This window comes from Perca flavescens, chromosome 3, assembly GCF_004354835.1.
Source record: "Perca flavescens isolate YP-PL-M2 chromosome 3, PFLA_1.0, whole genome shotgun sequence".
In the NCBI taxonomy this organism is placed as follows: Eukaryota; Metazoa; Chordata; class Actinopteri; order Perciformes; family Percidae; genus Perca; species Perca flavescens.
In genome coordinates, this window is record NC_041333.1 from 13,127,690 (window position 1) to 13,155,627 (window position 27,938).

The 27,938-nt window shown below is 43.2% G+C and overlaps 2 protein-coding genes across 2 annotated transcripts; both read left to right on the plus strand.

Moving 5' to 3' along the window:
* The first annotated feature begins 4,410 nt into the window (after positions 1-4,410).
* On the plus strand, positions 4,411-14,192 carry LOC114553380 (extracellular calcium-sensing receptor). Its single transcript, XM_028574655.1, has 8 exons — positions 4,411-4,532; positions 5,022-5,316; positions 5,421-5,710; positions 5,959-6,254; positions 6,925-7,127; positions 7,243-7,464; positions 13,019-13,142; positions 13,226-14,192. Exons 1-8 carry the CDS (start codon positions 4,426-4,428, stop codon positions 14,128-14,130), a joined length of 2,442 nt encoding a protein of 813 aa, XP_028430456.1. The 5' UTR covers positions 4,411-4,425; the 3' UTR covers positions 14,131-14,192.
* Positions 14,193-15,073: 881 nt separating this feature from the next.
* LOC114552265 (extracellular calcium-sensing receptor) lies at positions 15,074-27,044 on the plus strand. Its single transcript, XM_028572931.1, has 8 exons — positions 15,074-15,117; positions 15,593-15,887; positions 15,984-16,273; positions 16,595-16,890; positions 17,834-18,039; positions 18,176-18,397; positions 25,924-26,047; positions 26,140-27,044. Exons 1-8 carry the CDS (start codon positions 15,089-15,091, stop codon positions 27,042-27,044), a joined length of 2,367 nt encoding a protein of 788 aa, XP_028428732.1. The 5' UTR covers positions 15,074-15,088.
* The last annotated feature ends 894 nt before the right edge of the window (positions 27,045-27,938 follow it).

Consider the following 27,938-nt stretch of genomic DNA (forward strand, 5'->3'; position numbering starts at 1 on the left):
CAATAGGGATTTATTTAGGTATATACAATTTAGAGATTACTACAACAAAGAACTGAAAATGGAGAACTCACAAGAATTTAATTAAATTATAAGATATATTATGAATGCTTATAGACCGAATAGTAACTGCGTTAAAATCATTTCTATGTTTTATGAAAGAATTATGGAATGTAGGGGCAACTCAACATTATATTTGAAATCAAGGTGGGAATAGGAACTGAAAGTGGAAATTTCATCAGATGTATGGTACGATATGTGTGAAACCCAACATACTTCCACAAGTTCACAACAATTGAGGGTGTTTAACTGGAAGAATTTAGTAGTAAAACATCTTCAACACACCAGCCCTGTTGGAGACAATGTGGTTGCTTAGAAGCTCATCACACACATGTTTTTTGGAGTTGTGAAAAATTGAAGTCATTTTGGGAGGATGTACATTTAGTTTTGAGTAACGTACTTGGCTATAAGATTCCTTTCGTATGCACTTCGTATGTCTTGTACTTGGGTCATATTTCACTTGTAACGGTACAGAGGGACAGGTACCTGGTGAAGATACTCCTCACGGCTGCGAGGAAAGTCATAACCAGAAACTGGTATAAGCCCGATTGTCCTATACGGCAACAATGGTTTGAGGTCATACATGAAATAAGGGCAATGGAAAGGCTGACTTTTGTGCTAGGTTTGAGAGAAGGTTTATATGCCAAAAGATGGCAGAAGTGGACATCTTACTTAAATAAAACATAAGGACATTGGTTCACAGCTTGGACTCATTACTGGATAAAGCAGCGACTTGAAATGTATACATTTTATTTCTATTTTTGTGGCTATCATCACGTTTCCCCACAGGACCTGTTATGATTTTATTTTTATGTTTTCCCTTTTTTTTTCATATATCACTCACAAATTGAGGTGACTGTGTTCAGTTGTAATAATGTACTGAAAATTCAAAAAAAATACTCTTATCACTGAAGCTCTGGTTTAAGGATTCCATTATTTCTTGGGCCTCTCGGCCTGTGCCCACCAAGTGTGTTCAGTTGTTTCCTGCAGCCACACTGTGTTCTTACCATCTTACAACCATGGCACAAAAAGAGTTAATATTATCATTTCTGAAAGCATGGAATACCATTTTCTTCAAAATTAAATAAATAAATAAACATAAATAAATATGCCTATGAAATACATCCTGAAGTCAATAAATAAATTACACACACAGCATTCCGGGATGGGAGAAAAACGTGCTGTGGTTTATTGGCATTTCTTTAAACCAATCACAATCGTCATGGGTGATGCTAAGCGCCGAGTGAAGCCACGGTGCCGCTGCAAAATAGCCTCGCGAAGGAACTTGTTTTGGTGGAACATGTGTAGGCCTACGTTTAAAAGTTGTTTTAGGCGTGCAACAGAAAACTTAGATTGGACAGATAGCCTAGCTAGCTGTCTGGATTTACCCTGTAGAGATCTGAAGAGCAGTTAACCATAGTCCTCATAAATCCACCGGGGTTTAAAATTCCAACACAAAGAAAGCTGAAGGTACCGGACATCCGGCCGAAAAGAGTGAAATCCTGCAGATTTTACGGTGGCAACGGAGCAAACCCAGAAGTGGAACGTCGTGGATGTAGAATACTGCATTAGCGATTACTTCTGATTGTTTGGGCCTCTGTATGAAAGACCGTCCATTGACTCCTTGATGGTGTATCATCATACAAGTTACCAAACACAGGCTGACACACGTATCTAGAACATTTAAGGTTTTTTCATGTCTATTCCCAGTGTTGATACCATAAACAGTCAAACAATGATTCCCCTACATGGTCATGTGTCACTTTTAGGTACATCAACTTGCCAAGCCATCTTAACTCTGTGACAGCTTCTTCTGTTTGTTCCCTCCTTATCACTGACAATTTGTGTAAATATAGGCTACAAATGTGCAGGTATTGAGACAATGTAATGCAGTTTAGGGGCTGATGTCCGGTGGCGGTCTGCCAGGCGTTTGTTCCGTGAAGCAGTGCGCTGAAGGGCTGCCCTGGCCTACCGCCACACTTGTCGACAGCGCCGCAGGTGAGTCTGGACAGAAGGGACCGCCACCTCTTCTTCCAGGGACGGGAAGAGTGGAGGTTGGAAGCCCATGAATGGTGATATCTCAGTGGCAGCGCTGACGAGGGAGTTGTGTGCGTACTCGATCCAAGGGAGGTGGGAACTCCACGAGGAGGAGTTACGGTACGCCACACACCTAAGGGCCTCCCCCAGGTCCTGATTCACCCGCTCGGTCTGTCCATTGGTCTGAGGGTGGTAGCCTGACGACAAGCTGACTGTGGCACTGAGGGCTTGGCAGAAGGACTTCCAGACTTCCAGACGCGACGTCAACTGGGGCCCCCGGTCGGAGACGATATCTTATCGTGGAGACGGAAGACGTGGTGAACCAGTAGGCGGGCGGTCTCCATGGATGTAGGCAGCTTGGGTCGTTGTCGGAGCAGGAACAGGGTTCTGGCCGTTCCTGGATGGCAGCTGAATTTGGAGGCGTGCCCCCACTGAAGGACCCGGGAGCGAACACTCGGAGGGACATCAAGGTGGTTGGGAGGGCCAGTACCAGGGCCTGGGTCCATGGACTGGGCACGGTGGATTCCACCTCCCATACCAGGGAGGCGACAAGGCCGGAATGGGGAAGGATGGTGTCTGGCTGAACAACCGGATCATCCGGGGAATGGAGGCGGGACAGGGCATCGGGTTTGGTGTTGCTGGACCCAGGGTGGTAGGATAGGGTGAAATGAAACGGGTTAAAGAACAGGGCCCAACTAGCCTGGCGGGAATTGAGTCTCTGGGCAGTTTGAATGTATGACAGGTTCTTATGGTCGGTCCAGACTAGGAAGGGGTATTTGGTGCCCTCCAACCAGTGCCTCCACTCCTCAAGGGCCAGTTTGACAGCTAGCAGCTCCCAGTCCCCCACGTTGTAATTACTCTCAGTGGGAGTCAGGTGGCGGGAGAAGAAGGCGCAGGGATGGAGCTTGTGGTCAGAGGGCGAGCATTGGGACAGGGTGGCCCCAATGCCCACGTCCGAGTCATCCACCTCCACCACGAACTGAAGGGAGGGGTCAGGGTTGGTGAGGATAGGGGCGGAGGCGAACCGGGTCTTGAGGAGGGAGAAGGCTGTAGCGGCTTCCGGAGACCAGATAAAGGGGACCAAAGGGGAGGTGAGGCGGGTGAGAGGGGCGTCCAGGGAACTGTAACCACGAATGAAGCAACGGTAAAAATTGGTACTTCTTTTTAATGGTTATGGCGTTAAGCCCCCGGTAATCGATGCACGGGCAGAGGGTCTTGGCTTTTTTAGCCACAAAAAAGAAACCAGCGCCTAGAAGGGACGAGGAGGGACGAATGATACTGGCAGCTTGGGAGTCTTTGATGTACTGCTCCATGGCCTCTCTCTCCGGACGCGGGCTAGGTTATGATACTCGGAAGGAACTAGAGTCAGATCTGGGGAAACCGGGGGAACGATGGATTGGGTGGGCTTAATGGGGGCAGGCGCTGACAACAGGCAGGACGCATGACAGTGATTGCTCCAATTCCTGATCTTCCCCCACGCCCACTCCACGTTGGGGTCGTGAGTAATGAGCCATGGGAGACCAAGAACAACAGGGTTAGCAGGAGAGGGGATGAGGTTGAAAGAAATAGACTCATAATGGTTACCAGAGGTGAGGAGACGGAGCGGGGGAGTGCGGTGAGTTATAGTAGGCAGGGCTGGCCGTCGAGACCGGTGGCACGAAGGAACGTGTCGAGGGGAACGCACGGAATAGAGAGCTGTTTGGCGATCTCAAGGGCTAAAAAGTTCTTGTCTGCCCCAGAATCGATTAGCGTCCCCAGGGGGAGAGTTACCTCCTGCCAGGTAATGGCGGCGTCCAGCAGGGGACGGGAATGGGGAGTGGTTCGGCTCGCCACGGTCCCCATAACTACTGGCGAGCCGATACTTTTGGGCGAACTGGGCAGGAACAATGGACTCCTTCCATAACTTTGGAACCCTTCGCTTCTCCAGAGACTTACTAAATATGTAAAAGAACATTGTTCTGAACAATGCTTAAGAAGTCTTACTGTGATATAATCTGGTCATGGGCTCTAATTTGTCTTAATGACCACCGAGAAAGTGCATCTTGTCTCTGATGTGCAGAAAGGAGACGTACAGTAGAATGAAGGACGCTTTTTTTCCCTGAAAATCTATATAAACCAGTGAAAACACATTCTGCAGACAGTTCAGGGATGGAGATCTCCGCTCTCTTTATTGGCCTGATCCTGTCGTGGTTTTTGTGTAAGCCTAACTTAGCTCTTGCCCTGAATGGTTCTGAGGATGATGTAAAACAAAAGGCTGGGCTTACAGAGGATAGTGAGACTTCATCTGTTAAGTGTATGCTCCAGGGTACCACTCGTCTACCTGCATTCTCAATGGATGGTGACTATGTCATTGGTGGTGTTTTTGCCATACACCAATACATGCACACAGTGAAGCATAACTACACCACCATGCCTGAGCCACTAAGATGCTCCAGGAGGTTAGTAAGAGGTAGAAGTGGGGGATAGAAATGTTTTTCTTTGAATGATGTGCTTACGATCATGTTGCAATGCTTTTTTGTACTGTAGTATTGGGAACTTTAAAACAAAGAATAACTATTATTTCACATTAGGTGCAAATTCAGTATTTGGCCATATTTTGGTCATTTATTATTTGGTCATTTATTAACTGAAAATATAGATGTGTTTAACAACTGATTTATACTTAGTTAATTTCTATAGTATTTACATTTATATATTATTGACTACTGTTAAGTTGTGCATTAACTTTCCTGTGAATTTTCTAATTCTGTGTTTTGATCTTTGCTGCTTAGGCAACTCTTTAATGTATACTATATTTCGTTCACAGATGTTGTATAGCTATCAGTTACTGTCCATAACTATGAATTGCAATTCTTCTTTATTGTGTGTCTTTGCTAAAATTGTGAATTGTCCTCGCCATATGTAAGTTTAAGAGTGTCTGTATGCAGTGTTATCCCCCGTGAACTACGCTTCTCACGTGCAATGATCTTCGCCATTGAGGAGATAAACAACAGCACGGAGCTGCTTCCGGGAATCAAGCTTGGTTATCACATCTACGACTCGTGCGCCTCTGTGCCCGCGACGGTGCATGTGGCATTCCAGCTTTCAAATGCCCTGGACCCGGTGTTTTACACCGGCAACAATTGCTCACAATCTGGTATGGTGATGGCTGTCGTTGGTGAGTCTGCGTCCTCGCCATCCATCAGCATGTCACGCATTATCGGGCCCTTTAACATTCCTCAAGTAAATATTTTGAATTTCTGACAAACTATGTGTTTAATATTGACCTTATTTTATGTACAGTATGTCCTATTAAATGATTAGCCTACACTGTTATTTCCCTTTAGGTGAGCCACTTTGCCACTTGTGCATGCCTGTCCGATAAGCAGCAGTACCCAAATTTCTTCAGAACAATTCCTAGTGATCACTTCCAGGCTGACGCGCTGGCCAAGCTGGTAAAACACTTTGGCTGGACTTGGATAGGTGCTGTCCGGTCAGATTCTGACTATGGCAATAATGGTATGGCGTCTTTCCTGGACGCAGCACACAGAGAGGGGATCTGTGTGGAATACTCTATATCTTTCGATTGGAACCACCCACGCAGCTGGATCCAGAGAGTAGCTGACGTTATCCGCAGGTTTGATGTTCCCTGTGTTGACACTGACGTTCTGCACACAAAACCACAACAATGTTTAATCAAATATAAGATGGAAGATTGTTTTATTATCGTAGCGTCAAATTATAAATGTATTTTTTTTCATCATATTTATTACTCTCATATTTATCACTGATATTGTTATAAAAAAAACTATCTCTATACATATTTAAAAACCTTAATTTTATGTTTACATTGATGTAATAAAATTCACTTTAATTTCTCTCCAGGTCAACAGCTATGGTTGTTGTGGCATTTACATCCCCTGGAGACATTAGGATCCTGCTAAAAGAGCTGTCACTTGAGCCTTTTCCACCTCGCCAGTGGATAGGCAGTGAAGCCTGGGTAACAGACCCAGACATGCTGAGGTTCAGCTTCTGTGCCGGAGCCATCGGATTTGGCATTCAGAAATCTGTCATCCCAGGTCTGAGAGACTTCTTGCTGGATCTCTCTCCTTCTAAAGTTTCTGCCTCTCCAGTGCTTACAGAGTTCTGGGAGGATGCATTCAACTGCAGGCTGGGAAAAAGTGAGACAGTTTGGCTGATTTTTAATATAGGCTAAATAAAGATTAATAAATAAATACTTGCCAGCATGTATCAGTTGCATGTAAAAGTATGTATGTAATTCTAATTAGGCTATCAACCTGATGGTGATTTCAGATTATTTATTTATTTTGAAACACGTTAAAACAGGTCAAGTCAGTATATAAATCATATATTTCTATACTTTAAGTACACAATGTTTTTAACCTGTAGGTCTACATATATCACTGCCAATATAAATCTAAGCATGCTGTATCTACTGTTATATCTACGTATACAAAGCAACCTGTTACATTGTTAATTTAATGGAAAGGTGTATTGATAGCAATGGAAACCGTAGTCAAATTCCTTGTGTATGTTCGCATATTTGACCAATAAAGAGAACTGTGATTCTTACTTAAAGGAAAATAAATGTTTTGCCTTGTCTGATGACCAATTCGTGGTGTAATGGCAGCTGGTATTCATAAAGGTTAAAAAAGGACTGACAAACTGAAAAAGCAACTATTAACAATAAATAAAGACAACAGTGCTTTGAAATGTAATGCAAAATTAGTATGTTTTATAAATAAATTACAACAATATAGGTATATGAGTTTCTGCAAGACATGTTTGGCGGATTACATAAACAAATACAAAAAATATCTGTGTTTTTAGATGCCACAGACAAGCGTGTGTGTGATGGAACTGAAGACATAAAGACGCTCCAGAGCCCGTACACTGACACATCTCAGCTCCGGATCACTAACATGGTATACAAGGCTGTTTATGCAATAGCACATGCTATACATAAAGCAATGTGCCAGAAAACAAATTCTACAACTCGGTGTGACAAACTCCCGAGGATAGAATCAAAAAAGGTCAGTTGAAACATAGACTGTAAGTGAAAAACCTAATGCTCTTTTTTGCTATAATGTACCTTTTATGAAATTAAGTATTGATTTAATTTAATTTAATTTTACTTTATCCTCACAGGTTCTTACTCAGCTGAAGAAAGTACATTTTTCCCAAAATGGTTATGATGTGTCATTTGATGCCAACGGGGATCCTGTGGCCAGATATGAGCTGGTTAACTGGCAAAAAAGTGAAAGTGGCAGTATTAAGTTGGTGACAGTAGGACAATACGATGCATCACTGCCGGTGGGCCAGAACTTCCGTATCAACAAGAACCTCACCTGGGTGGACGGTGGCACACAAGTAAGGAGCCTAAAAGCAATAATTTTACATGTTCAAATTTTGCGATCTTGAAGTCTTTATCGTATTGAGACTATTTCCTCACTATTACATATTCCATATGTACAGGGAATGGTAACCTTGAGGTCAGGTACGTGGATACATCTTTGTATTTTTGTGGATACATCTTTACATCAAACAATCCGCACAGGTAAGACACTGGCAAGCCAGTGTGTCTGGATTGCTTGATCTTGACCTGAGTCAGTGTGCAGTGCGTTAGAGTTTTGGCTCATGGGGATGAAAGACACCAAATCCCAGAATGCACTTGCTTCACTGATTTAGCGTCTACTCCCAAGCCATGCCTACCCTTTTTAGACAGACAGTGAGACGATGAACTCAACAAGTGTGTTTTATTGTCATTTCAACCATATACACGAAACACCGTTTCACAGTGGCTCAAGTGGTGTTACACATTTAAAATATATAAAAACAACCTTATATAAACAACATACAAAACAGGCTACATTTAATGCACACACATTATATGCTCCGTAAAGTTCAGCTAACACATAGCTACTAGCATTAGCGCTTGGTGTAAACACTGAGTACAAACAGCCGTAAATTTGCGTGGAATGTATTATGGTTGGCATTTCACAAACTCCACCAGCAGTTAGCTGGGACCAGGGGGACATGAGGGAGGGGATCACAGTTATTCAAAAATACTACCATGTTTCTGCTGATACAAAGCTTAATGCTAAATCAGTGAAGTATCCCTTTAAAGATAGAGAAGTGATACAAGATGGCACCGCGGATGACAGCCTCGGTACTTCGCTCTCTAGTACTTTGTTTTTGTGCGTTTATTACGCTTTCTGCGGTCTTTCACCCATAACTTTTACCAGAGAGGAATTAAACATCAGGCAAACCTCTACAGGAACTTTTTCTCCGGTTTTCACAAACCCAGCAAGTTTGCTGAAATTCTGGTTGGAGGCGCTGCGGTTCTCCATGGAATCTGCCGGAGACGCAGGCGTGGGAAACGAGGAGGAGTGCTGGTGAAATTAAGGAAGTGGGGACTACGCACCTCGCTTTCCAGCCATTCAACTGGCAAACGTCCGGTCCCTGGCACACAGGATGGATGAGCTGCTGCTCCAATCTGCTTCTACTTAAATGAAGGTTGGTGTACAGATGCTACAGTGCTGGAAAAGAAGATCAAGAAGGCCCCAGGACCTCATGGTATGTCCCCCCTGTCAGCGAGTCTGTGTTGAACAGCTGGCGCCAATCTTCACGCAGATCTGGAGTTGTGTGAAGTGCTCTCCTGCAAATGCTCCACCATCATCCCAGTCCCCCAAAAAACCTCCATCACAGAATTAAATGACTAGAGGCCTGTCGCCCTGTGAATGAAATCTTTGAAAGACTGATGTTGAGCCACCTGAAGGACATAACAGGACCCCTGCTGGACTCCATGCAGTTTGCCTACAGGGCAAACAGGTCGGTGGATGATGCTGTCAATATGGGACTGCAATACGTCCTGCACCACCTCAACTCCCCAGGGACATATGCCAGGATCTTCTCTGTGGACTTCAGCTCAGCGTTCAACACCATCACCCATGAACTCCTATATCAGAAGCTTACCCAGTTCTCAATGCCTGCCACCACCTGTCAGTGGATCATCAGCTTCCTGATTGACAGGCAGCTGCATGTCAGACTGGGGAGCATATTATCCAAAACCCGGTCCATCGGCACTAGTGCCCCACAGGGGTGTGTCCTCTCCCCGCTGCTCTTCTCCCTCTACTCTAATGACTGCACCTCAAAGAACCCGTCTGTAAAACTCCTGAAGTTTGCAGATGATACTACCATCATTGGTTTGATCCAGCATGGTGATGAGTCTGCTTACAGACAGGAAGTGGAACAGCTGGTCCAGTCAGAACCACCTGGAGTTAAACCCCAAGAAGACTGTGGAGAATCCCCCCCCCACACACACACACACACACACACACCCCCTCACCATCCAGAACGACACAGTTTCCACTGTGGATTCCTTTAGGTTCCTGTGATCAACCATTTTGCAGGACCTAAAATGGTCACCCCACATTGACTCTGTCCAGAAAAAGGCAGCGGTTATACTTCCTGCGACAGCTAAGGAAGTTTAATCTGCCTAAGAAGCTGCTGACAACTTTCTACTCAGCCATTATTCAGTCTGTCATCTGCACATCCATCACTGTCTGATTTGGGTCAGCCACCAAACAGGACAGGGGTAGACTGCAACAGACAATTAGGGCTACCTCATGTATATTTTCAATCCTACATTTACAATATTGTTATTAATATATTACCATTGCACTGAACTGCCTTGCACTATATTTATATTTAAATCTTAAATCTCAGACTATACTGACATTGTGCTATTCCTTCCCTCTATTCAATCGTTATTGTATTTTTTTTTTGTAAATTTGTAAATTCTATTGTATTGTTATACTGCATACTTAACAGTATTTTTCTTATATTTCCTACTGTCCTTTCTGTTTTTATTCTTTATATGTTAAGCGAGTGTTGTACTTTGAGAGCAAAGATTGCCGGAGTCAAATTCCTTGTTTGTTTACGCAAACCTGGCCAATTAAGCTGATTCTGATTCTGATTCTGAAAGTGTGTCACAGCAGTAAATCCAAACAGAGAGAACAAGCTTTCCTGTACAGTAGTGTAGAGCCTGACTGCATGCATCCTCCTTGGATTGCGGTTACCTTGTTCCAAAAACAAAGCAAAAACAGTTTAGCTGTTTCTGGTTGTCTCCCAGTTATGGCGACTTTGTGTCTCCCTTTTCTGGCATAGCCTATTGCTAGACGCTGAAGTTCTATAGCATATTGTTGGCGTTGTCGGCTAACATGCCCAGGGAAAACAAGTGACTGGCTTGCCAGGTGCTGGAAGGTTCTGAAGATTCCAGCCTTGTGGGAGAGCTTCATATGGCTTCTTCATACATTTCCTCCTTTATTAAGGAACAAGCAGAAGCTGCAGGCAGAGCCTTAGCATCCTTTTGGTTTGCAAGGCGCCATCTTTGGATGTTTCAATAAACAGTCCCAGCTCCAACAAGTGGACTGGGACTGTTTATTGAAACTGCCAGTGGAATCTTCAGCTATGTTTGGACTGGATTTAGGTAAGCTGTTACAGCAGGCACAGGAAAGTCACCACTGAGTGCATGAGATTTCAGGTAGGAAGACTGATCAGTTCATCTGAGCAGGGCTTTGTCAAAGCCAAGACTGTCAACTGGGTGGTGGACACTGTTCAGCAGGCGTATGTAGTTTTGGGTGTGCTTGTCCTGTCCGGGGTCTGGGTGCACTCAACCTGTGGTGTTGCAAGTGGTGGGTTGTCTCATCAATAAATGACTAAGCCTTGTGGGCTACATGCTCATTTCACTGGTTTGTTGTCTCCCTGGTCAGCTTAGTGTGTTACAGGCTGACCTGAGTAGCCAGTCCATTCTTAGGTTTGGCCTTGCATCTTGTGGGTCTCTAGGTGATCCATGACTCAGTCTTGCATCCTGCCGACTACCCCCAGCTTGTGGGGCGTAGATTTTATTTTTGTGTAAATAGTGTAAGGATGGGTGGTATATTGACTTTTTAAGGTATATTTATATAATTTCAAACAAGAAATGGGATAAGACAATACCGTTATCAATATAGTTTGATGTTGCGTTACATAACCCTTTTCTTCCATAAATCAGTGCCTGTGTTTGCATCTTTCACACTCTGCGAAAACCCTGCCTTCACCCTCAGAGGCTCTCATACAACATGGAGGGAGACAATAGCATACATTTAGTCTGTGTATTACTTGTTGTTTCACTAACTGGGCTTGGGATGTACTGTCACCTCACATAAAGAGTTCCCTGTACATACAGATTATGTAACGGTGGAGAAATAGCCTCAATATGACAAAGAAAGCTTGGTTATGTTGTAACCTTGGTTTTCTGAGTAAAGAGACTATGTCTTCATCTTTTAGGCTGCTCAGAGATGGTTCCGATCAGATTATCAGTGATTCAAATCCAGCACAGGTGCATTATTGATAACCGTAAGGCATGGCCAGGCAAGCTGGGGTGTCTTAAATAAGTATCCATGTACCTGACAACAGTGGATTATTCCCAGCACATATTAACCTTGCGATATGTGTTTTTGGTCTATGCTCCTACTATCCATACAGGCTAGAGATCAGTCCAAAGTTACAGTATTTTTAGTATGACAGTACCCCTTTATATTCTTTTTATAAAGTGTTCCCTTGCTGAGCTGCATCATAGGGTTAGTTAGAGAAAATTTGCAACCACAAAAAAACATGCTCAAAAGCAAATCATATAATTTCACAGACGCTGATATTACTCTTCGCTCACCAATTCAACAATCGAGAGTTGTACAGGCAGCTGCGAGTGTGAAACAAAACATAGGGAGAGGCGAAGAATGGCACCTGCATATATAAAACTAAACGGCACACACACAGAGCAGTTACAGTGGGGCAAAAAAGTATTTAGTCAGCCACCAACTGTACAACATGCCCGTGAGTGAGGGGCGGAAACCAAGGGAAGCACTAGCCCTCCTATGATTGGTCACTTCCAAGGTGATTTCACCCATACAGACTTCGTTAGTTGACCTTGATCGACAGCTATCGTTCTGCAAGCCCTGAGTTGGTGAACCAGCCAAATAACTTCTACAAATAGTCTTTCTTAGTAATGTAGCACAAGATAGCGCCATAAATCAAGTAATGTCTAAGTGTCTCTTATCCGTTCATTTGTTGGGATATGTATGCTGCTTTTGAAATCTGTATATCCTATGCAATATTTCCTTATCCCTAACATTAGAGCTAGCCTTAGCTAACATGACTGTTGTTAGCCTAGACAGCCAGTATGATTTACAGAAATTACATTACAGAAATTTAAAGCCAACTAACCAAATACTATTATTTTTTGGCATGTTTAACATGTTGGTAGAATGGAACCACACATTATGTCTATTGTTATATCATATACCACGTCATAATAATATTATACATTGCATGTTTTATCATGCCCGCATGATATCACATAATCCTGACGCCATAAAAAGTGAATTTTTAACAGACTGTAACTCAGAATTAATCACATGATTTGTCCAGTTTAGACTAATCTCGCATTGCCAGACCTTCCTCCACAGCGCAGCAAAGGAGGGTCTGGCGAGTCCACACAGCATTCCAGGATGGGAGAAAAACATGCTCTGGTCTATTGGCATGTCTTTAAACCAATCACAATCATCATAGTCTAGCTAGTTGTCTCAATTTACCCTGCAGAGATCTGAGGAGCACCTAACCATAGTCCTCATAAATCCACTGGAGTTTAAAATTCCAACACAAAGAAAGCGGAAGGAAAAGAACATTGGCAAAAAGACATGCATCCGGTGGAATTTATAGTTTATAGTTTAGGGACAGTGACCAATAACACTTTCAGTACACATATTGACATGTGAGTATTGTTTTAGGAGAGACTGGAAAAAATGTGAAGCTATATCCCTTAATCCTCAAAACTTCAAAGCACACATGGATATATGTGAGTTTATTTGTCTTTATGTGCCAGGTTCCTGTGTCAGTGTGCACTGACAGCTGTCCTCCAGGAACTCGTAAAGTGCTACAGAAAGGAAAACCCATCTGCTGTTATGATTGTATACCATGTCCTGAGGGAGAGATTAGCAATGCAACAGGTATTTTCTTTTTCTTTTTCTAAGGCACATCTACGACATAAAATATGCAGCTGCTAAAAGCCCTTTTTGTTTTATTTTTCCAGATTCCCCTGATTGTTTTCCTTGCCCCAAGGAGTTCTGGCCTAATGCAGAGAGAGACACTTGTCTCCCCAAGCCTGTAGAGTTTCTTTCCTACAACGAGGTCCTAGGAATCATCCTGGCTGCATTTTCAGTTGGTGGTGCCTGTCTGGCCATTATAACAGCGGCTGTGTTCTATCGTCACAGGACATCACCGATTGTCAGGGCCAACAACTCTGAGCTGAGCTTCCTGCTGCTCTTCTCCCTGACTCTATGTTTCTTATGTTCATTAACTTTCATTGGAGCACCCTCTGAGTGGTCCTGCATGCTGCGCCACACAGCGTTTGGAATCACTTTCGTCCTCTGTATGTCTTGTGTTCTTGGAAAAACAATAGTAGTGTTAATGGCCTTCAAAGCTACACTCCCAGGTAGTAATGTGATGAAATGGTTTGGTCCTCCACAGCAAAGAATGACTGTAGTGTCTTTTACGTTTATTCAAGTTTTAATATGTACTATTTGGTTGGTTCTTAGTCCCCCTTTTCCAATGAAAAACCTAACCATATACAAAGAGAGAATCATTCTGGAGTGTGCATTAGGCTCAGCTATTGGGTTCTGGGCTGTACTCGGGTACATAGGCCTACTGGCTGTCTTTTGCTTTGTGTTAGCTGTCCTAGCTCGGAAATTACCTGATAATTTTAATGAAGCCAAGCTTATCACCTTCAGCATGCTGATATTCTGTGCAGTCTGGATCACCTTTATTCCTGCATATCTCAGCTCTCCTGGGAAATTTACTGTTGCTGTGGAGATATTTGCCATTCTGGCCTCTAGTTTTGGACTAATACTGTGTATATTTGCTCCAAAGTGTTTCATCATATTGTTAAAGCCAGAGAAGAACACCAAGAAACATTTAATGAACAAAAATCTATCTTAACAAATCTGAAGATTGGAAATAGTTAAGATGGCAACATACGTATGTATGCTGTGCACATCCAACAGTCTTCACCTTGCTGATTCAAATTGTTATCTTTTTACATACATTTTCTTTGTCATCTTGAGAATGTCCTTTTTAAATGTTGTCTTGCTGTAAAAAAATTATTTGATCATGTTTCAATGTGATGTAAATGTATAATTAGGTTAATAAAATACAGTAAAACAATTCACAACATAAATGTGTGGTTCTTTTAATATTGGATTAAATGTGCACGTGTTGTACTTGACACTGTAATATAAGATAAAACAAAGCAAAACACACATTAGTTAGACACAAATGAATGTGAAAAAAGGGTTGAGGTTGATAAATTTCAAAATTACCCTTTAACTGTTATATGACCTAAAACAAGGCAAAAAAATGCGTAAGGGTAGAAAAGAATTATGAAGACATCTAGTGTTTACAATAATAATGAGTGGAGAAAAGAGACATGAATGCAGATTATATTTTACATGCAGCCCACAAAAAAGACAGACGTGAGTTAATCAAAGACCACTGAATAAGCGCATCCTCTCTGATGTAAATTTAACTGACGTAGAGTGGGAGGAGGGAAGCTTCTGTCTGAAAATCTATAAAACACACATACAGTATGCCCACATACAGACAGACATACAGAGGGATGGAGATCTCTGCTCTCTGTATTGGTCTGATCCTGTCTCTGGGTTTGTGTGGACTGAACTCAGATGTTGCATTGAATGGTTCTGAGGATGATGTTAAACAAAGGACTGGGCTTACAGAGGATAGGACTGGTGCTGGGGTCAGCACTCAGACTTCATCTGTGAAATGTAAGCTCCAGGGTACCACTCGTCTCCCTGTGTTCTCAATGGATGGCGACTACGTTATTGGGGGTGTTTTCTCCATACATTACTACATGCACACAGTGAACCATAACTACACCACCATGCCTGAGGTACCAAGATGCACAGGAAGGTTAGTAAGAGGGAGAAGTGGGGGATAAGAGGATGTTACATTTTGTCAGGATAGACATCTGTATGATGTACAGTACTTACAATTGCATTGCAAAGTTTTTGTGTTGGACACAATATTAAGCCATATATATATATATATGAAAAATAAACATTTTTATTTATTAACAAAACATATAGGTGGTAAAAGCAGTGATGTCCAGTATACATATTTAAGAGGATAAAGACAAATTAAGACGTTTGAGTTGATTGATAATCTGTGCATTAAGATTATTGTGAATTTTTGACTGATATCTAATCCTGTGTTTTGAATTTTTGTGTTGTACCTGTGTGATAAAGGTCTATACGGTACTTGGTTCACAGATGTGCAGCTATAACTTGAATTGACAACTATGAATTGCAGTTCTCCTTTATTATGTATTTCTGTTAAAATTGTGAATTGTCAAAATTCAAACAGTGACACGAGTGTCTGTGTGCAGCATTGACTCCCGTGAACTGCGCTTCTCACGTGCAATGATCTTCGCCATCAAGGAGATAAACAACAGCACGGAGCTGCTGCCGGGAATCAAACTCGGTTATCACATCTACGACTCGTGCGCCTCGGTGCCCGTGGCGGTCCATGTGGCATTCCAGCTTTCAAATGGCCTGGACCCGGTGTTTTACACCGGTGACAATTGCTCACAATCTGGTATGGTGATGGCTGTCGTTGGTGAGACTGGGTCCTCGCCATCCATCAGCATGTCGCGCATTATCGGGCCCTTTAACATTCCTCAAGTAAATATTTGGGATTTCTGTTAAACTGTGTTTAATAAACTAGTGCTGTTTTTGCTTGTCTCTCCCGTTAAATAGTAACACTGTTGTTTCCTTTAGGTGAGCCACTTTGCCACTTGTGCATGTCTGTCCGACAAGCAGCAGTACCCGAGTTTCTTCAGAACAATCCCTAGTGATAAGTTCCAGGCTGAAGCGCTGGCCAAGCTGGTAAAACACTTTGGCTGGACTTGGATAGGTGCTGTCCGGTCTGATTCGGACTATGGCAATAATGGTATGGCGTCTTTCCTTGACGCAGCAAACAAAGAGGGGATCTGTGTGGAATACTCTGAATCTTTCTATTGGAACCACCCACGCAGCAAGATCAACAGAGTAGCTGACGTTATCCGCAGGTTTCTACTTCACTGATTGTGCTTTTGTTCCATGTGCTGACACTGAAATTCAGTGCACAAAACCACACAAATGTTAACTTGAATATAAGATGGTAGATTATTTTATTATCTCAGTGACAAATTGGAAATGTACTGTATCTTTTCACTTTTTTTATTGACTAGAATTTGAAAAAAATAGAATTTGTGACACCAATACTGTATATTCAACACACCACAAAAAGTAAAGTATCTCATGTTTGTGTTAAGTTTCTTGATTCCTATTTAAAATGTAAATTTTGTATTTATACTAACATAATGCAGTGCACTATAATTTCTCTCCAGGTCGACAGCTATGGTTGTTGTGGCTTTTACATCCCCTGGAGACCTGAGGATTCTGCTGGAGGAGCTGTCACTTGAGCCTTCTCCACCTCGTCAGTGGATAGGCAGTGAAGCCTGGGTAACAGACACAGACATGCGGAGGTTCAGTTTCTGTGCTGGAGCCATCGGATTTGGCATTCAGAAATCTGTTATCCCAGGTGTGAGAGACTTCTTGCTGGATCTCTCTCCTTCTAAAGTGGCTGCCTCTCCAGTGCTTACTGAGTTCTGGGAGGATGCATTCAACTGCAGGCTGAGAAAAAGTGAGAAAGTTGTTCATGTTTAACATAGGAGAGGCACTCAGTTGTGTTGTGTTTTTGATTGTCTGTCTGAAAGGAACTTCCTGTGTTAAAATGTCTACAGCTGTTTTTAGGCGAAACCCCAGATTAACAGGAGATGTATTGATATTGAACAAAGACTGTCACTTGATATCAGGATGTTTGTGGTTTGTATGATATTAGGCCACCAAGCTAAATAAAGATTAAAATGTATACTTGCAGCATGTATCATTTACAGTATATAGGCTATGTAAGTAAGTATGTAGTTCTAATCAGGCTATTATACGGTACTGACAGTGATTTCAGATCATTCATTTTAATCACATTAATCACACAAAAAATCTGTCAGTATTTAACTAAAGGAAAATATACATTGTTTTGCCTTTCATAAATGTGGCTTATTTTCTGATAACTTATTTGTGTTAACATAAGATGGAATACTTAAAGGGTTTAAAAAAAAAAACTAAAATATGTCCAGATGAAAACTGAAACAGCAACTATTTTAAAACAAAAAACAGAAAAGGTATATTTGCAAAAAGTGCTTTGAAATGCAATATAAAATAATGTTTTACTAATACATTAGAACAATGTAGATATGAGTTTCTGAAAGGCGCATTTGGCAAAAGAACTAAAAGGGCACTCGGAGAGCATAGATCTTCACCCTATCTTGCAATGTGAATGAAAGTGATGAATAACTTGTGTATCCGCCTCATGATTCTGATCCACTCCAGAATTTAATGGGTTCTTTCCTGGCCTATGTTTCAACCTTTCACCAAGTTTCATTAAAAGCAGGCCATTAGTTTTCCGTACTCCTGCTGACAAACAGACAAACTGAACCAAAAACATAACCTTCTTGGCGCAGGTAATGATAAACATATGCATGAACAACAATGTAATATCATTGTCAAAGCCTCTGTTGTGTTTTTAGGTGCAGCCATAGACAAGAGATTATGTGACGGAACTGAAGACATAAAGACGCTCCAGAGCCCGTACACTGACACATCTCAGCTCCGGATCACTAACATGGTATACAAGGCTGTTTATGCAATAGCTCATGCCATTCATAAAGCAGTGTGTCAGGAAACAAATTCTACAACTCAGTGTGACAAATTCACCAGGATAGAATCCAAAGAGGTCAGTTGAACATTAGTGAAATCCCCAATGTACTTTTTTCCTATAATGTACATTTTATGACATTTAATATTCATTTTATTTAAAATTATAATTTAATTTCTCTCCCTCACTGTTTTCCTTTATTTCATCTTCACAGGTTCTTATTCAGCTGAAGAAAGTGAATTTTTCCAAAAATGGTTATGATGTGTCATTTGATGCCAACGGTGATCCTGTGGCCAGATATGACCTGGTTAACTGGCAAAAAAGTGAAAGTGGCAGCATCACGTTGGTGACAGTAGGGCAATACGATGCATCACTGCCAGTGGGCCAGAAGTTCCGTATCAACAGGAACATCACCTGGGTGGATGGTGGCACACATGTAAGCAGCCCAAAAGCAATTATTTAACAACAAATGTGGTGATCTTAACTGACGTTACCTAGCAGAATTTTCGGAAGCAGGTGCCACAACTCAACGTGCCAGCAGACCATGCATCGCCTCGCTCATAAAAGCATACTGCTTCAATCTTACAAGCAATATCATCCATCCATTCACCTCATCTTAAGTACAGACTTCATGATCCCCCTCAGATGATGGTCTATTCGGACGAAACGCTAGGCAGTCCCAGCAACAGAAGTCGAAAACTTCTCTGCCACCTCCATCTCCAGTACAGCATGCCACAAGTCTCTTCCTTGGTCAAGTTCATCTTTCCTTACAATGTCAGGCAAGACTATCAATAAATCAGCTATTGAACGCACAACACAAGCCAAAAATCCTCTCGTCTATGCAGATTCTGACCATCTCCATTTCTTCTCTGCTCCAGTTCCTCTTGTACTGCTGCCATTTCGTCGTTACCTCTCCATTCTTTTAACAGCTTCAGAATATGCCATTCCTTTGTGCTTTGATTGTACTGACTTAATATTCTTCTGAATCAGAGGAAGGAATGATATTTGGCTCATTAGTGTCAGTACTTCAATAAAGCCAGCAGGTGGCGACAAATAACCATAGCTCCCACCATGATTGAAATTGTAATGATTTCTCTGGTTGTTTACAATCACCACAGACTAGGGATTGCAACTATTCGACTTGTCAACTTCACTGCTCCACAATGATGTTTTGAGCTTGAGATTTTTTTTTTATCACCCTTTAATATCAACCCTTGTATTGATTTTCTTATGACACTTGCTTTGTGTGGCTTAGCCTTTCCAGCAGCTGGTTCCAGTCGGGGCTCCTGGCATTCGTGTCTCACCGCCCCCCTGTGCTTACTTCCAGTGATTGCAGCAGCTTGCTCTTGCCACAAAAGAAAACGCTACATAAAATATTAAATTAACTGTTCACACAGTAAATTAACGTGAGCTATTTAAATTAGCTGGATACATGGTTAAACGTAATTTGCTCTTACTAGTATATAGCCATGTGTACTGTCACTGCATCTGTACCACCATCTTTCCTATTGGTTGCCAGGCTGAGGTGAATGTGGCTTACCTGTGGGGGTAGCACAGGAGTGATTAAGAGAAAGATTGAGAGCAGTTGGTAAAAGACGGACTGAGAGACTGAAACAGTCGGAGTTTGGATGAGAGATGTGCTTCCTGACGAAGATTTATTTTTCCCTATCAAGTTGTGTTAATGTTTTGTCCGCATAGAAGCCCCTAGATGTAACAATACTATCAATTTTTCCCAGGGTTGTAGTTATGCCGTGACAATATTTTGTCCATAGCAATCCCCACCAATCGGTCCCAAAACATCCCAGTTAGAAACTTAATGCCATCAACATGTTGTTTGTAAATCTTTACAATCTTTCCTAGAACCAAGCAGGCCTGCCTTGTTACACGAGCCACATTTTCTCTAAAACATGCCATTTTTAGCCTGTAGCTTGCTAGCTCTGAGTTTGTTGTTGTTTCCTGAAGGGAACAGAGTTTGAGAATGGCAACACACAGAGCAGAAAGTGAGGGACATGCAGCGCGTTATCCTGGAAATGTACTTCTGTTGATCCAGACTAACCTTCAGGCTCAGCTTTCTTACCTACCATGTGGAACGCAACAACTTCTTATATGACAAACAAACTGTAACTGACTCACCCACACAACATCCATCTGCACACAAATGCAGCTCTTTCTGCCAGTTTTGGGGGGGTTCTACAATGGAAGATGGTTACCAGCATAACGAACACCTGAGCTGGCAAGTTCAGAATCTCGTCCCTTCTTGCAGACACTCACCCAACACCAGTTCCTCCATATTTGACACTGACTTTCAACATGAAAATCTTGCCCATTGTGCCTGATCTTTGACTCCCAGAACTAAATCACTAGTAGCTTATTACCTTCAACCCTCTTGTCTCACTGATTAGCATGACAGTGCTTCTGCTACTTTTATGACCAGTACAATTTAACCTTTCTGTTGTTTGATCTTGTCACCATTACTGTTTCCACGCCCATTCCGTGATATGTTTATACTAAGCCAATCAATCCGGTCAGCTTATACTCGCCTTTACCCAAAGTCCTATCATCATTAAATCCTTTCGAGACTCTTGCAAACTACCAGCTACTCCAGAGCATAATGGTTACAGATCCTCTCTTCATCTCTGAGTCTGCACAAGTTGTTACTTGATTCTGGTTCCACCAGTGTCGTTGTCTGGCATTTCTCCATTCTGACATTCCTCTGGACACTCCTTCAGGATTGGAGCCACTACCTCGGTTTCCAGCAGTGGCATCCCAAAGCACTAACTATAATAAAAATCATGAACAGTTGATCCCCCATCATTTCACTGCTACATTTGTTCAGATCACAAAGATCTAGTGAATTGAAGCTACCTTAGCAGAATTTTGGGAGCAGGGCCACAGCTTAACCGTGCCTCTTCCGGCATTCTTGTAAATACCCACCTAACCCTCTTCTCTCGATTACTCTCACATTCTGTACCCCTCCCTCCTATGCTGTTTCTTTCTTCATCAAATTTCTCCTCTCCGTAGATTCCCTACCGAAGCTTCCCCACAACACGTCAGCAAACGGAAGTAGCAGCATCACGCTTTGCAAACGAATAATCTTTTATTGATAAATTGTTCAAATGTAGTTGTGATGGTGTAGTCCTTTCTAGTGAAATAGTATGATATTTGAATATTGACAGCTACTAATATTGGGCCTCATTCACCAACCGTTCTTACGAAGAAATGTGTTCTTAAACCCTTCTTACGCACTTTTTACATTCACTAATGTTTTCTTAACTTGGATTTGTTCTTAGCTAAGAACAAAATCTACGAACACTGAAAAGCACTCTTACACACATTTGAGTGATGACAATTTGCTCCAAATGATTGGTTACTGCATTTTATTCAATTCTACAGCCATTTACAATGATAATATTGTACTGTAATGTATTTCTGATCATTTGTTGATCGCTATTTATAGGGCCAAAATGCAGTGGTAATATGTAACAAAGTACAAATTCTTCGTAACTGTACTTAAGTAAATTTTTCACGTATCTGTACTTTACTTAAGTAGAATCAATAGTGCATAGCCTACTTTTGACTTTTACTTTGTTACATTTTGCAGCAATTATCTATTCTTTCTACTCCAATACATTTCTACAATGTCACGTTACATTTTCTGATCAGTTTCCCCCCTGCCAAAACGTCTTCCTGACCGTCACACGTTTGTCTCACCAGTGAAGTTTGGTTGCCGTAGATACTGTATGGGGCACCGCTGATCCTGGTGCTGCAGAACCCAGGCGCAGCGCCACTGACCCTCGGTAATACAACCTCCGGTAAAAGTGAAAATGAAAACGTTTGTTTTTATTATTCCCGTTTTTAAATCATAGTTGCCATCTATTTCTCACCACAGCGTCGTTTACTCCTCCGCCATGCTGCGTAAGACGCGTTCATATGTTATTTATTTGGCTGGACCTCTTCACATCTCCCCATTTGCGCTGCTTCACACAGAAGTATTTGCTTACTTGCATAGTTAAAGAAAATAAAATACATCCATGAATAAAACCAACCGCATTCTGATTCTAACAACACATTTCCGTTTTATGCTGGTTAGGATAGGAACTTTTTTTAAAAGCCACGCTTTGTTTGTGGTAGTGGACATCTTCTACTTTTACTAAAGTAAATATGTCTCTGGATATTTTTACTTTTATTTAAGTACTGAGATTCAGTACTTCCTCCACCGCGGCTCCGACAATCTCCGAAAACCTGTCTCCCAGGAGGTGCACGGGAAGTGTCATGTCCTTATATGGGAATTTGCGGGGCGTTTTCTTATGCTAATTAGGAACAACTGGCACGCACTTTCAGTTACGAAGATGTGGGATTCATCAATCCTAAGAACACAGATGCGAACAAATCTGTTGTTTAAGAACACGTCATGAATCCGACGTAGACTTTTCTTAGGAACCTTCTTAAGAACATATTTAAGAGAAAACTTAGGAAGATATTGGTGAATGAGGCCCATTGTTCCTCCTGTCCATAATGGCTGTGGAAAGATCTAATCTTAATACAATTTCAATGTCAGAAATGATGTAAGGGTATTTTTATTAGGACATTTTACTAAGAAATTCCCCCCTGAAACAGAGAGATAATAACATAAAGAAGTATTTTTTGCTAAAAGAACTAACTGGATTGCTGGATGTTTACACAGAAGACTGTATATTTTGTCCCCCAGCAATTACATTGAAATGGCTTTAAGAGGGCTTACAGCTTGGTTACAGTGACAATGTAACATTTTTGTACATATGCTGACATATGAGTATTATTTTCGAACAGACTTGAAAAAAATGTGAACCTCCATCCATCTTCGTCCGCTTATCCGGTGTCGGGTCGCGGGGGGAGCAGCTCCAGCAGGGGACCCCAAACTTCCCTTTCCCGAGCAACATTAACCAGCTCCGACTGGGGGATCCCGAGGCGTTCCCAGGCCAGGTTGGAGATATAATCCCTCCACCTAGTCCTGGGTCTTCCCGAGGCCTCCTCCCAGCTGGACGTGCCTGGAACACCTCCCTAGGGGGCGCCCAGGGGCATCCTTACCAGATGCCCGAACCACCTCAACTGGCTCCTTTCGACGCAAAGGAGCAGCGGCTCTACTCCGAGCTCCTCACGGATGACTGAGCTTCTCACCCTATCTCTAAGGGAGACGCCAGCCACCCTCCTGAGGAAACCCATTTCAGCCGCTTGTACCCTGGATCTCGTTCTTTCGGTCATGACCCAGCCTTCATGACCATAGGTGAGGGTAGGAACGAAAACTGACCGGTATATCGAGAGCTTTGCCTTCTGGCTAAGCTCTCTTTTAAATCACAACGGTGCGATAGATTGAATGCAATACCGCACCCGCTGCGCCCGATTCTCCGACCAATCTCCCGCTCCATTGTCCCTCACTCGCGAACACAACCCCAAGGTACTTGAACTCCTTCACTTGGGGTAAGGACTCATTCCCTACCTGGAGAAGGCATTCCATCGGTTTCCTGCTGAGAACCATGGCCTCAGATTTAGAGGTGCTGATCCTCATCCCAACCGCTTCACACTCGGTTTGCGAACCGATCCAGTGAGTGCTGAAGGTCGCAGGCCGATGATGCCATCAGGACCACATCATCTGCAAAGAGCAGCGATGAGATCCCCAGCCCACCAAACTGCAACCCCTCCCCACCCCGACTACGCCTCGATATCCTGTCCATAAATACTACAAACAGGATTGGTGACAAAGCGCAGCCCTGGCGGAGGCCAACCCTCACCTGAAACGAGTCCGACTTACTACCGAGAACCGGACACAGCTCTCGCTTTGGTTGTACAGAGATTGGATGGCCCTGAGAAGAGACCCCCCTCACCCCATACTCCCGCAGCACCTCCCACAGTATCTCCGGGGGACCCGGTCATACGCCTTCTCCAAATCCACAAAACACATGTAGACCGGTTGGGCATACTCCCAGGCTCCCTCCAGGATCCTTGAGAGTGAAGAGCTGGTCCGTTGTTCCACGACCAGGACGGAACCGCATTGTTCCTCCTCAACCCGAGGTTCGACTATTGGCGAACCCTCCTTTCCAGCACCTTGGAGTAGACTTTACCAGGGAGGCTGAGAAGTGTGATACCCCTATAATTGGCACACACCCTCTGGTCCCCCTTTTTAAAAAGGGGAACCACCACCCCAGTCTGCCACTCCTTTGGCACCGTCCCAGACTTCCACGCAATGTTGAAAAGGCGTGTCAACCAGGACAGCCCCTCCACACCCAGAGCCTTGAGCATTTCTGGACGGATCTCATCAATCCCCGGGGCTTTGCCACTGTGTAGTTGTTTGACTACATCAGTGACTTCCGCCTGGGAAATCGGCGACAATCCCCCATTATCCTCCAGCTCTGCCTCTAACATAGAGGCGTATTAGTCGGATTCAGGAGTTCCTCAAAGTGCTCCTTCCACCGCCCTATTACCTCCTCAGTTGAGGTCAACAGTGTCCCATCCTTACTGTACACAGCTTGGATGGTTCCCCTTCCCCTCCTGAGGTGGCGAACAGTTTTCCAGAAGCACTTTGGTGCCGACCGAAAGTCCTTCTCCATGTCTTCTCCAAACTTCTCCCACACCCGCTGCTTTTCCTCTTTCACGGCAGAGGCTGCAGCCCTTCGGGCCCTTCGGTACCCTGCAACTGCCTCCGGAGTCCTCCGGGATAACATATCCCGGAAAGACTCCTTCTTCAGTCGGACGGCTTCCCTGACCACCGGTGTCCACCACGGTGTTCGTGGGTTACCGCCCCTTGAGGCACCTAAGACCCTAAAACCACAGCTCCTCGCCGCAGCTTCAGCAATGGAAACTTTGAACATTGTCCACTCGGGTTCAATGCCCCCAGCCTCCACAGGGATGCACGAAAAGCTCCGCCGGAGGTGTGAGTTGAAAGTCTGTTGGACAGGGGCCTCCTCCAGACGTTCCCAATTTACCCGCACTACAGGTTTGGGCTTACCAGGTCTGTCCAGAGTCTTCCCCCACCCTCTGACCCAACTCACCACCAGATGGTGATCGGTTGACAGCTCTGCCCCTCTCTTCACCCGAGTGTCCAAAACATACGGCCTCAGATCAGATGAAACGATTATGAAATCGATCATTGACCTTCGGCCTAGGGTGCTCTGGTACCAGGTACACTTATGAGCATCCCTATGTTCGAACATGGTGTTCGTTATAGACAATCCATGACTAGCACAGAAGTCCAACAACAAACAACCACTCTGGTTTAGATCAGGGAGGCCGTTCCTCCCAATCACGCGCCTCCAGGTGTCTCCATCATTGCCCACGTGCGTTGAAGTCCCCCAGCAGAACAATGGAGTCCCCCACTGGAGCCCCATACAGGACTCCAGTCAAGGTCTCCAAGAAGGCCGAATACTCCGAACTCCTGTTTGGTGCATATGCACAAACAACAGTCAGAGTTTTCCCCCCCACAACCCGCAGGCGTAGGGAGGCGACCCTCTCGTCCACCGGGGTAAACTCCAACACAGCGGCGCTCAGCCGGGGGCTTGTGAGTATCTCCACACCCGCCCGGCGCCTCACACCCTGGGCAACTCCGGAGAAGAAAAGAGTCCAACCCCTATCCAGGAGTATGGTTCCAGAACCAAGACTGTGCGTGAGAGGTAAGCCCCACCAGATCTAACCGGTAGCGCTCCACCTCCCCACCAGTTCCGGCTCCTTCCCCCCAGAGAGGTGACGTTCCACGTCCCCAGAGCCAGCGTCTGCTGCCCGGGTCTGGTCCGTCGAGGCCCCTGACCTTCACTGCCACCCATGTGGCATCGCACCCGACCCCAACGGTTCCTCCCACAGGTGGTGGGCCCATGGGATGAAAAAAAAAAAATAAAAAAAAATCCTAAGAACACAGATGCGAAAATGTGAACCTATAAATTATTATTGGAGCACACCTGAATGTGTGTGGGTTTGTTTGTCTATATGTACCAGGTTCCTGTGTCAGTGTGCACTGACAGCTGTCATCCAGGAACTCGTAAAATGCTGCAGAAAGGAAAACCTACCTGCTGTTATGATTGTATACTGTGTCCTGAGGGAGAGATTAATAATGCTACAGGTATTTGTTTTTCTCCTATACAAAGCCAATGTACTGTACAACATTAAATATCCATTACGATTGCTAAAATCCCTTTTTATTTCATTTTTCAGATTCCCCTGATTGTTTCCCTTGCCCCAAGGAGTTCTGGCCTAATGCAGAGAGAGACACTTGTCTCCCCAAATCTGTAGAGTTTCTTTCCTACAACGAGGTCCTAGGAATCATCCTGGCTACATTCTCAGTTGGTGGTGCCTGTCTGGCCATTATAACAGCGGCTGTTTTCTATCGTCACAGGACATCCCCGATTGTCAGGGCCAACAACTCTGAGCTGAGCTTCCTGCTGCTCTTCTCCCTGACTCTATGTTTCTTATGTTCATTAACTTTCATTGGAGCACCCTCTGAGTGGTCCTGCATGCTGCGCCACACAGCGTTTGGAATCACTTTCGTCCTCTGTATGTCTTGTGTTCTTGGAAAAACAATAGTAGTGTTAATGGCCTTCAAAGCTACACTCCCAGGTAGTAATGTGATGAAATGGTTTGGTCCTCCACAGCAAAGAATGACTGTAGTGTCTTTTACGCTTATTCAAGTTTTAATATGTACTATTTGGTTGGTTCTTAGTCCCCCCTTTCCAATGAAAAACCTAACCATATACAAAGAGAGAATCATTCTGGAGTGTGCATTAGGCTCAGCTATTGGGTTCTGGGCTGTGCTCGGGTATATAGGCCTACTGGCTGTCTTTTGCTTTGTGTTAGCTGTCCTAGCTCGGAAATTACCTGATAATTTTAATGAGGCCAAGCTCATCACCTTCAGCATGCTGATATTCTGTGCAGTCTGGATCACCTTTATTCCTGCATATCTCAGCTCTCCTGGGAAATTTACTGTTGCTGTGGAGATATTTGCCATTCTGGCCTCTAGTTTTGGACTAATACTGTGTATATTTGTTCCAAAGTGTTTTATCATATTGGTTAAGCCAGAGAAGAACACTAAGAAACATTTAATGAACAAAAATCAATCCTAAGACATCTCAGGGTCGGAAATAGATAAGATGGCAACATACAATATGTATGCTGTGCACATCCAACATAAATTGTTTTTCTTTTTACATTCAACATTTTCTTTAATTGTCATTTTGTGAATGACCTTTTGAAATGTCATTGTCTTACATACAAATATTCTTTTATCATAGGATATAAATATAAAATTAGGTTGATAAATAAAGTAAATAATTCATAACATAAAGTTGTGGTTCTTTTCTTTTATAAAGTAATTTGTATTTTAATAATATTCTATATCCAAAATAATCAATATTGGATTAAAGGTGTACATGTGTTAGGCTTAACTGTAACCTAAGATAAAACAAAGCAAAACACACATAAGTTAGACACAAATGCATGGGAAGATAGGGTTGAGGTTGATAAATAACAAAATTAACTGTAATATGAGCTAAAACAAAGCAGGAAAAGGTGTAAGGGTTGAACAGCATTAGGAATATATGTGTAGGAAGATATGTGTTTACCATGATAACTTTACAATTGTTGAAAAGAGACATATACACTAAATATACATTACATTGTAAATGCAGCCCTCAAAAAAGACTTAGAGAGTTAATCAAAGGCCATTGGATAAGGCCATCCTCTCTCTGAAGTACAGTAACTGAGGTCCAGTAGAGGGAGGGAAGCTTTTGTCAGAAAATATATAAAGCACACATACAGTATGCCCACATGCTGACAGTCGAGGGATGGAGATCTCTGCTCTCTGTATTGGCCTGATCCTGTCTCTGGGTTTGTGTGGGCTGAACTCAGCTCTTGCCTTGAATGATTCTGAGGATGATGTTAAACAAAGGGCTGGGCTTACAGAGGATAGGACTGGTGCTGGGGTCAGCACTCCAACTTCATCTGTGAAATGTAAGCTC

Coding starts and splice junctions, on each gene's coding strand:
- LOC114553380 (XM_028574655.1), top strand. CDS start 4,426: ATGGATGGTGACTATGTCATTGGTGGTGTTTTTGCCATACACCAATAC. Junction 5,711..5,958: donor GTAGCTGACGTTATCCGCAG/GTTTGATGTTCC, acceptor ATTTCTCTCCAG/GTCAACAGCTATGGTTGTTG. Junction 7,128..7,242: donor CGAGGATAGAATCAAAAAAG/GTCAGTTGAAAC, acceptor TTATCCTCACAG/GTTCTTACTCAGCTGAAGAA.
- LOC114552265 (XM_028572931.1), top strand. CDS start 15,089: ATGCCTGAGGTACCAAGATGCACAGGAAG. Junction 15,888..15,983: donor GGCCCTTTAACATTCCTCAA/GTAAATATTTGG, acceptor TGTTTCCTTTAG/GTGAGCCACTTTGCCACTTG. Junction 18,040..18,175: donor CCAGGATAGAATCCAAAGAG/GTCAGTTGAACA, acceptor TCATCTTCACAG/GTTCTTATTCAGCTGAAGAA.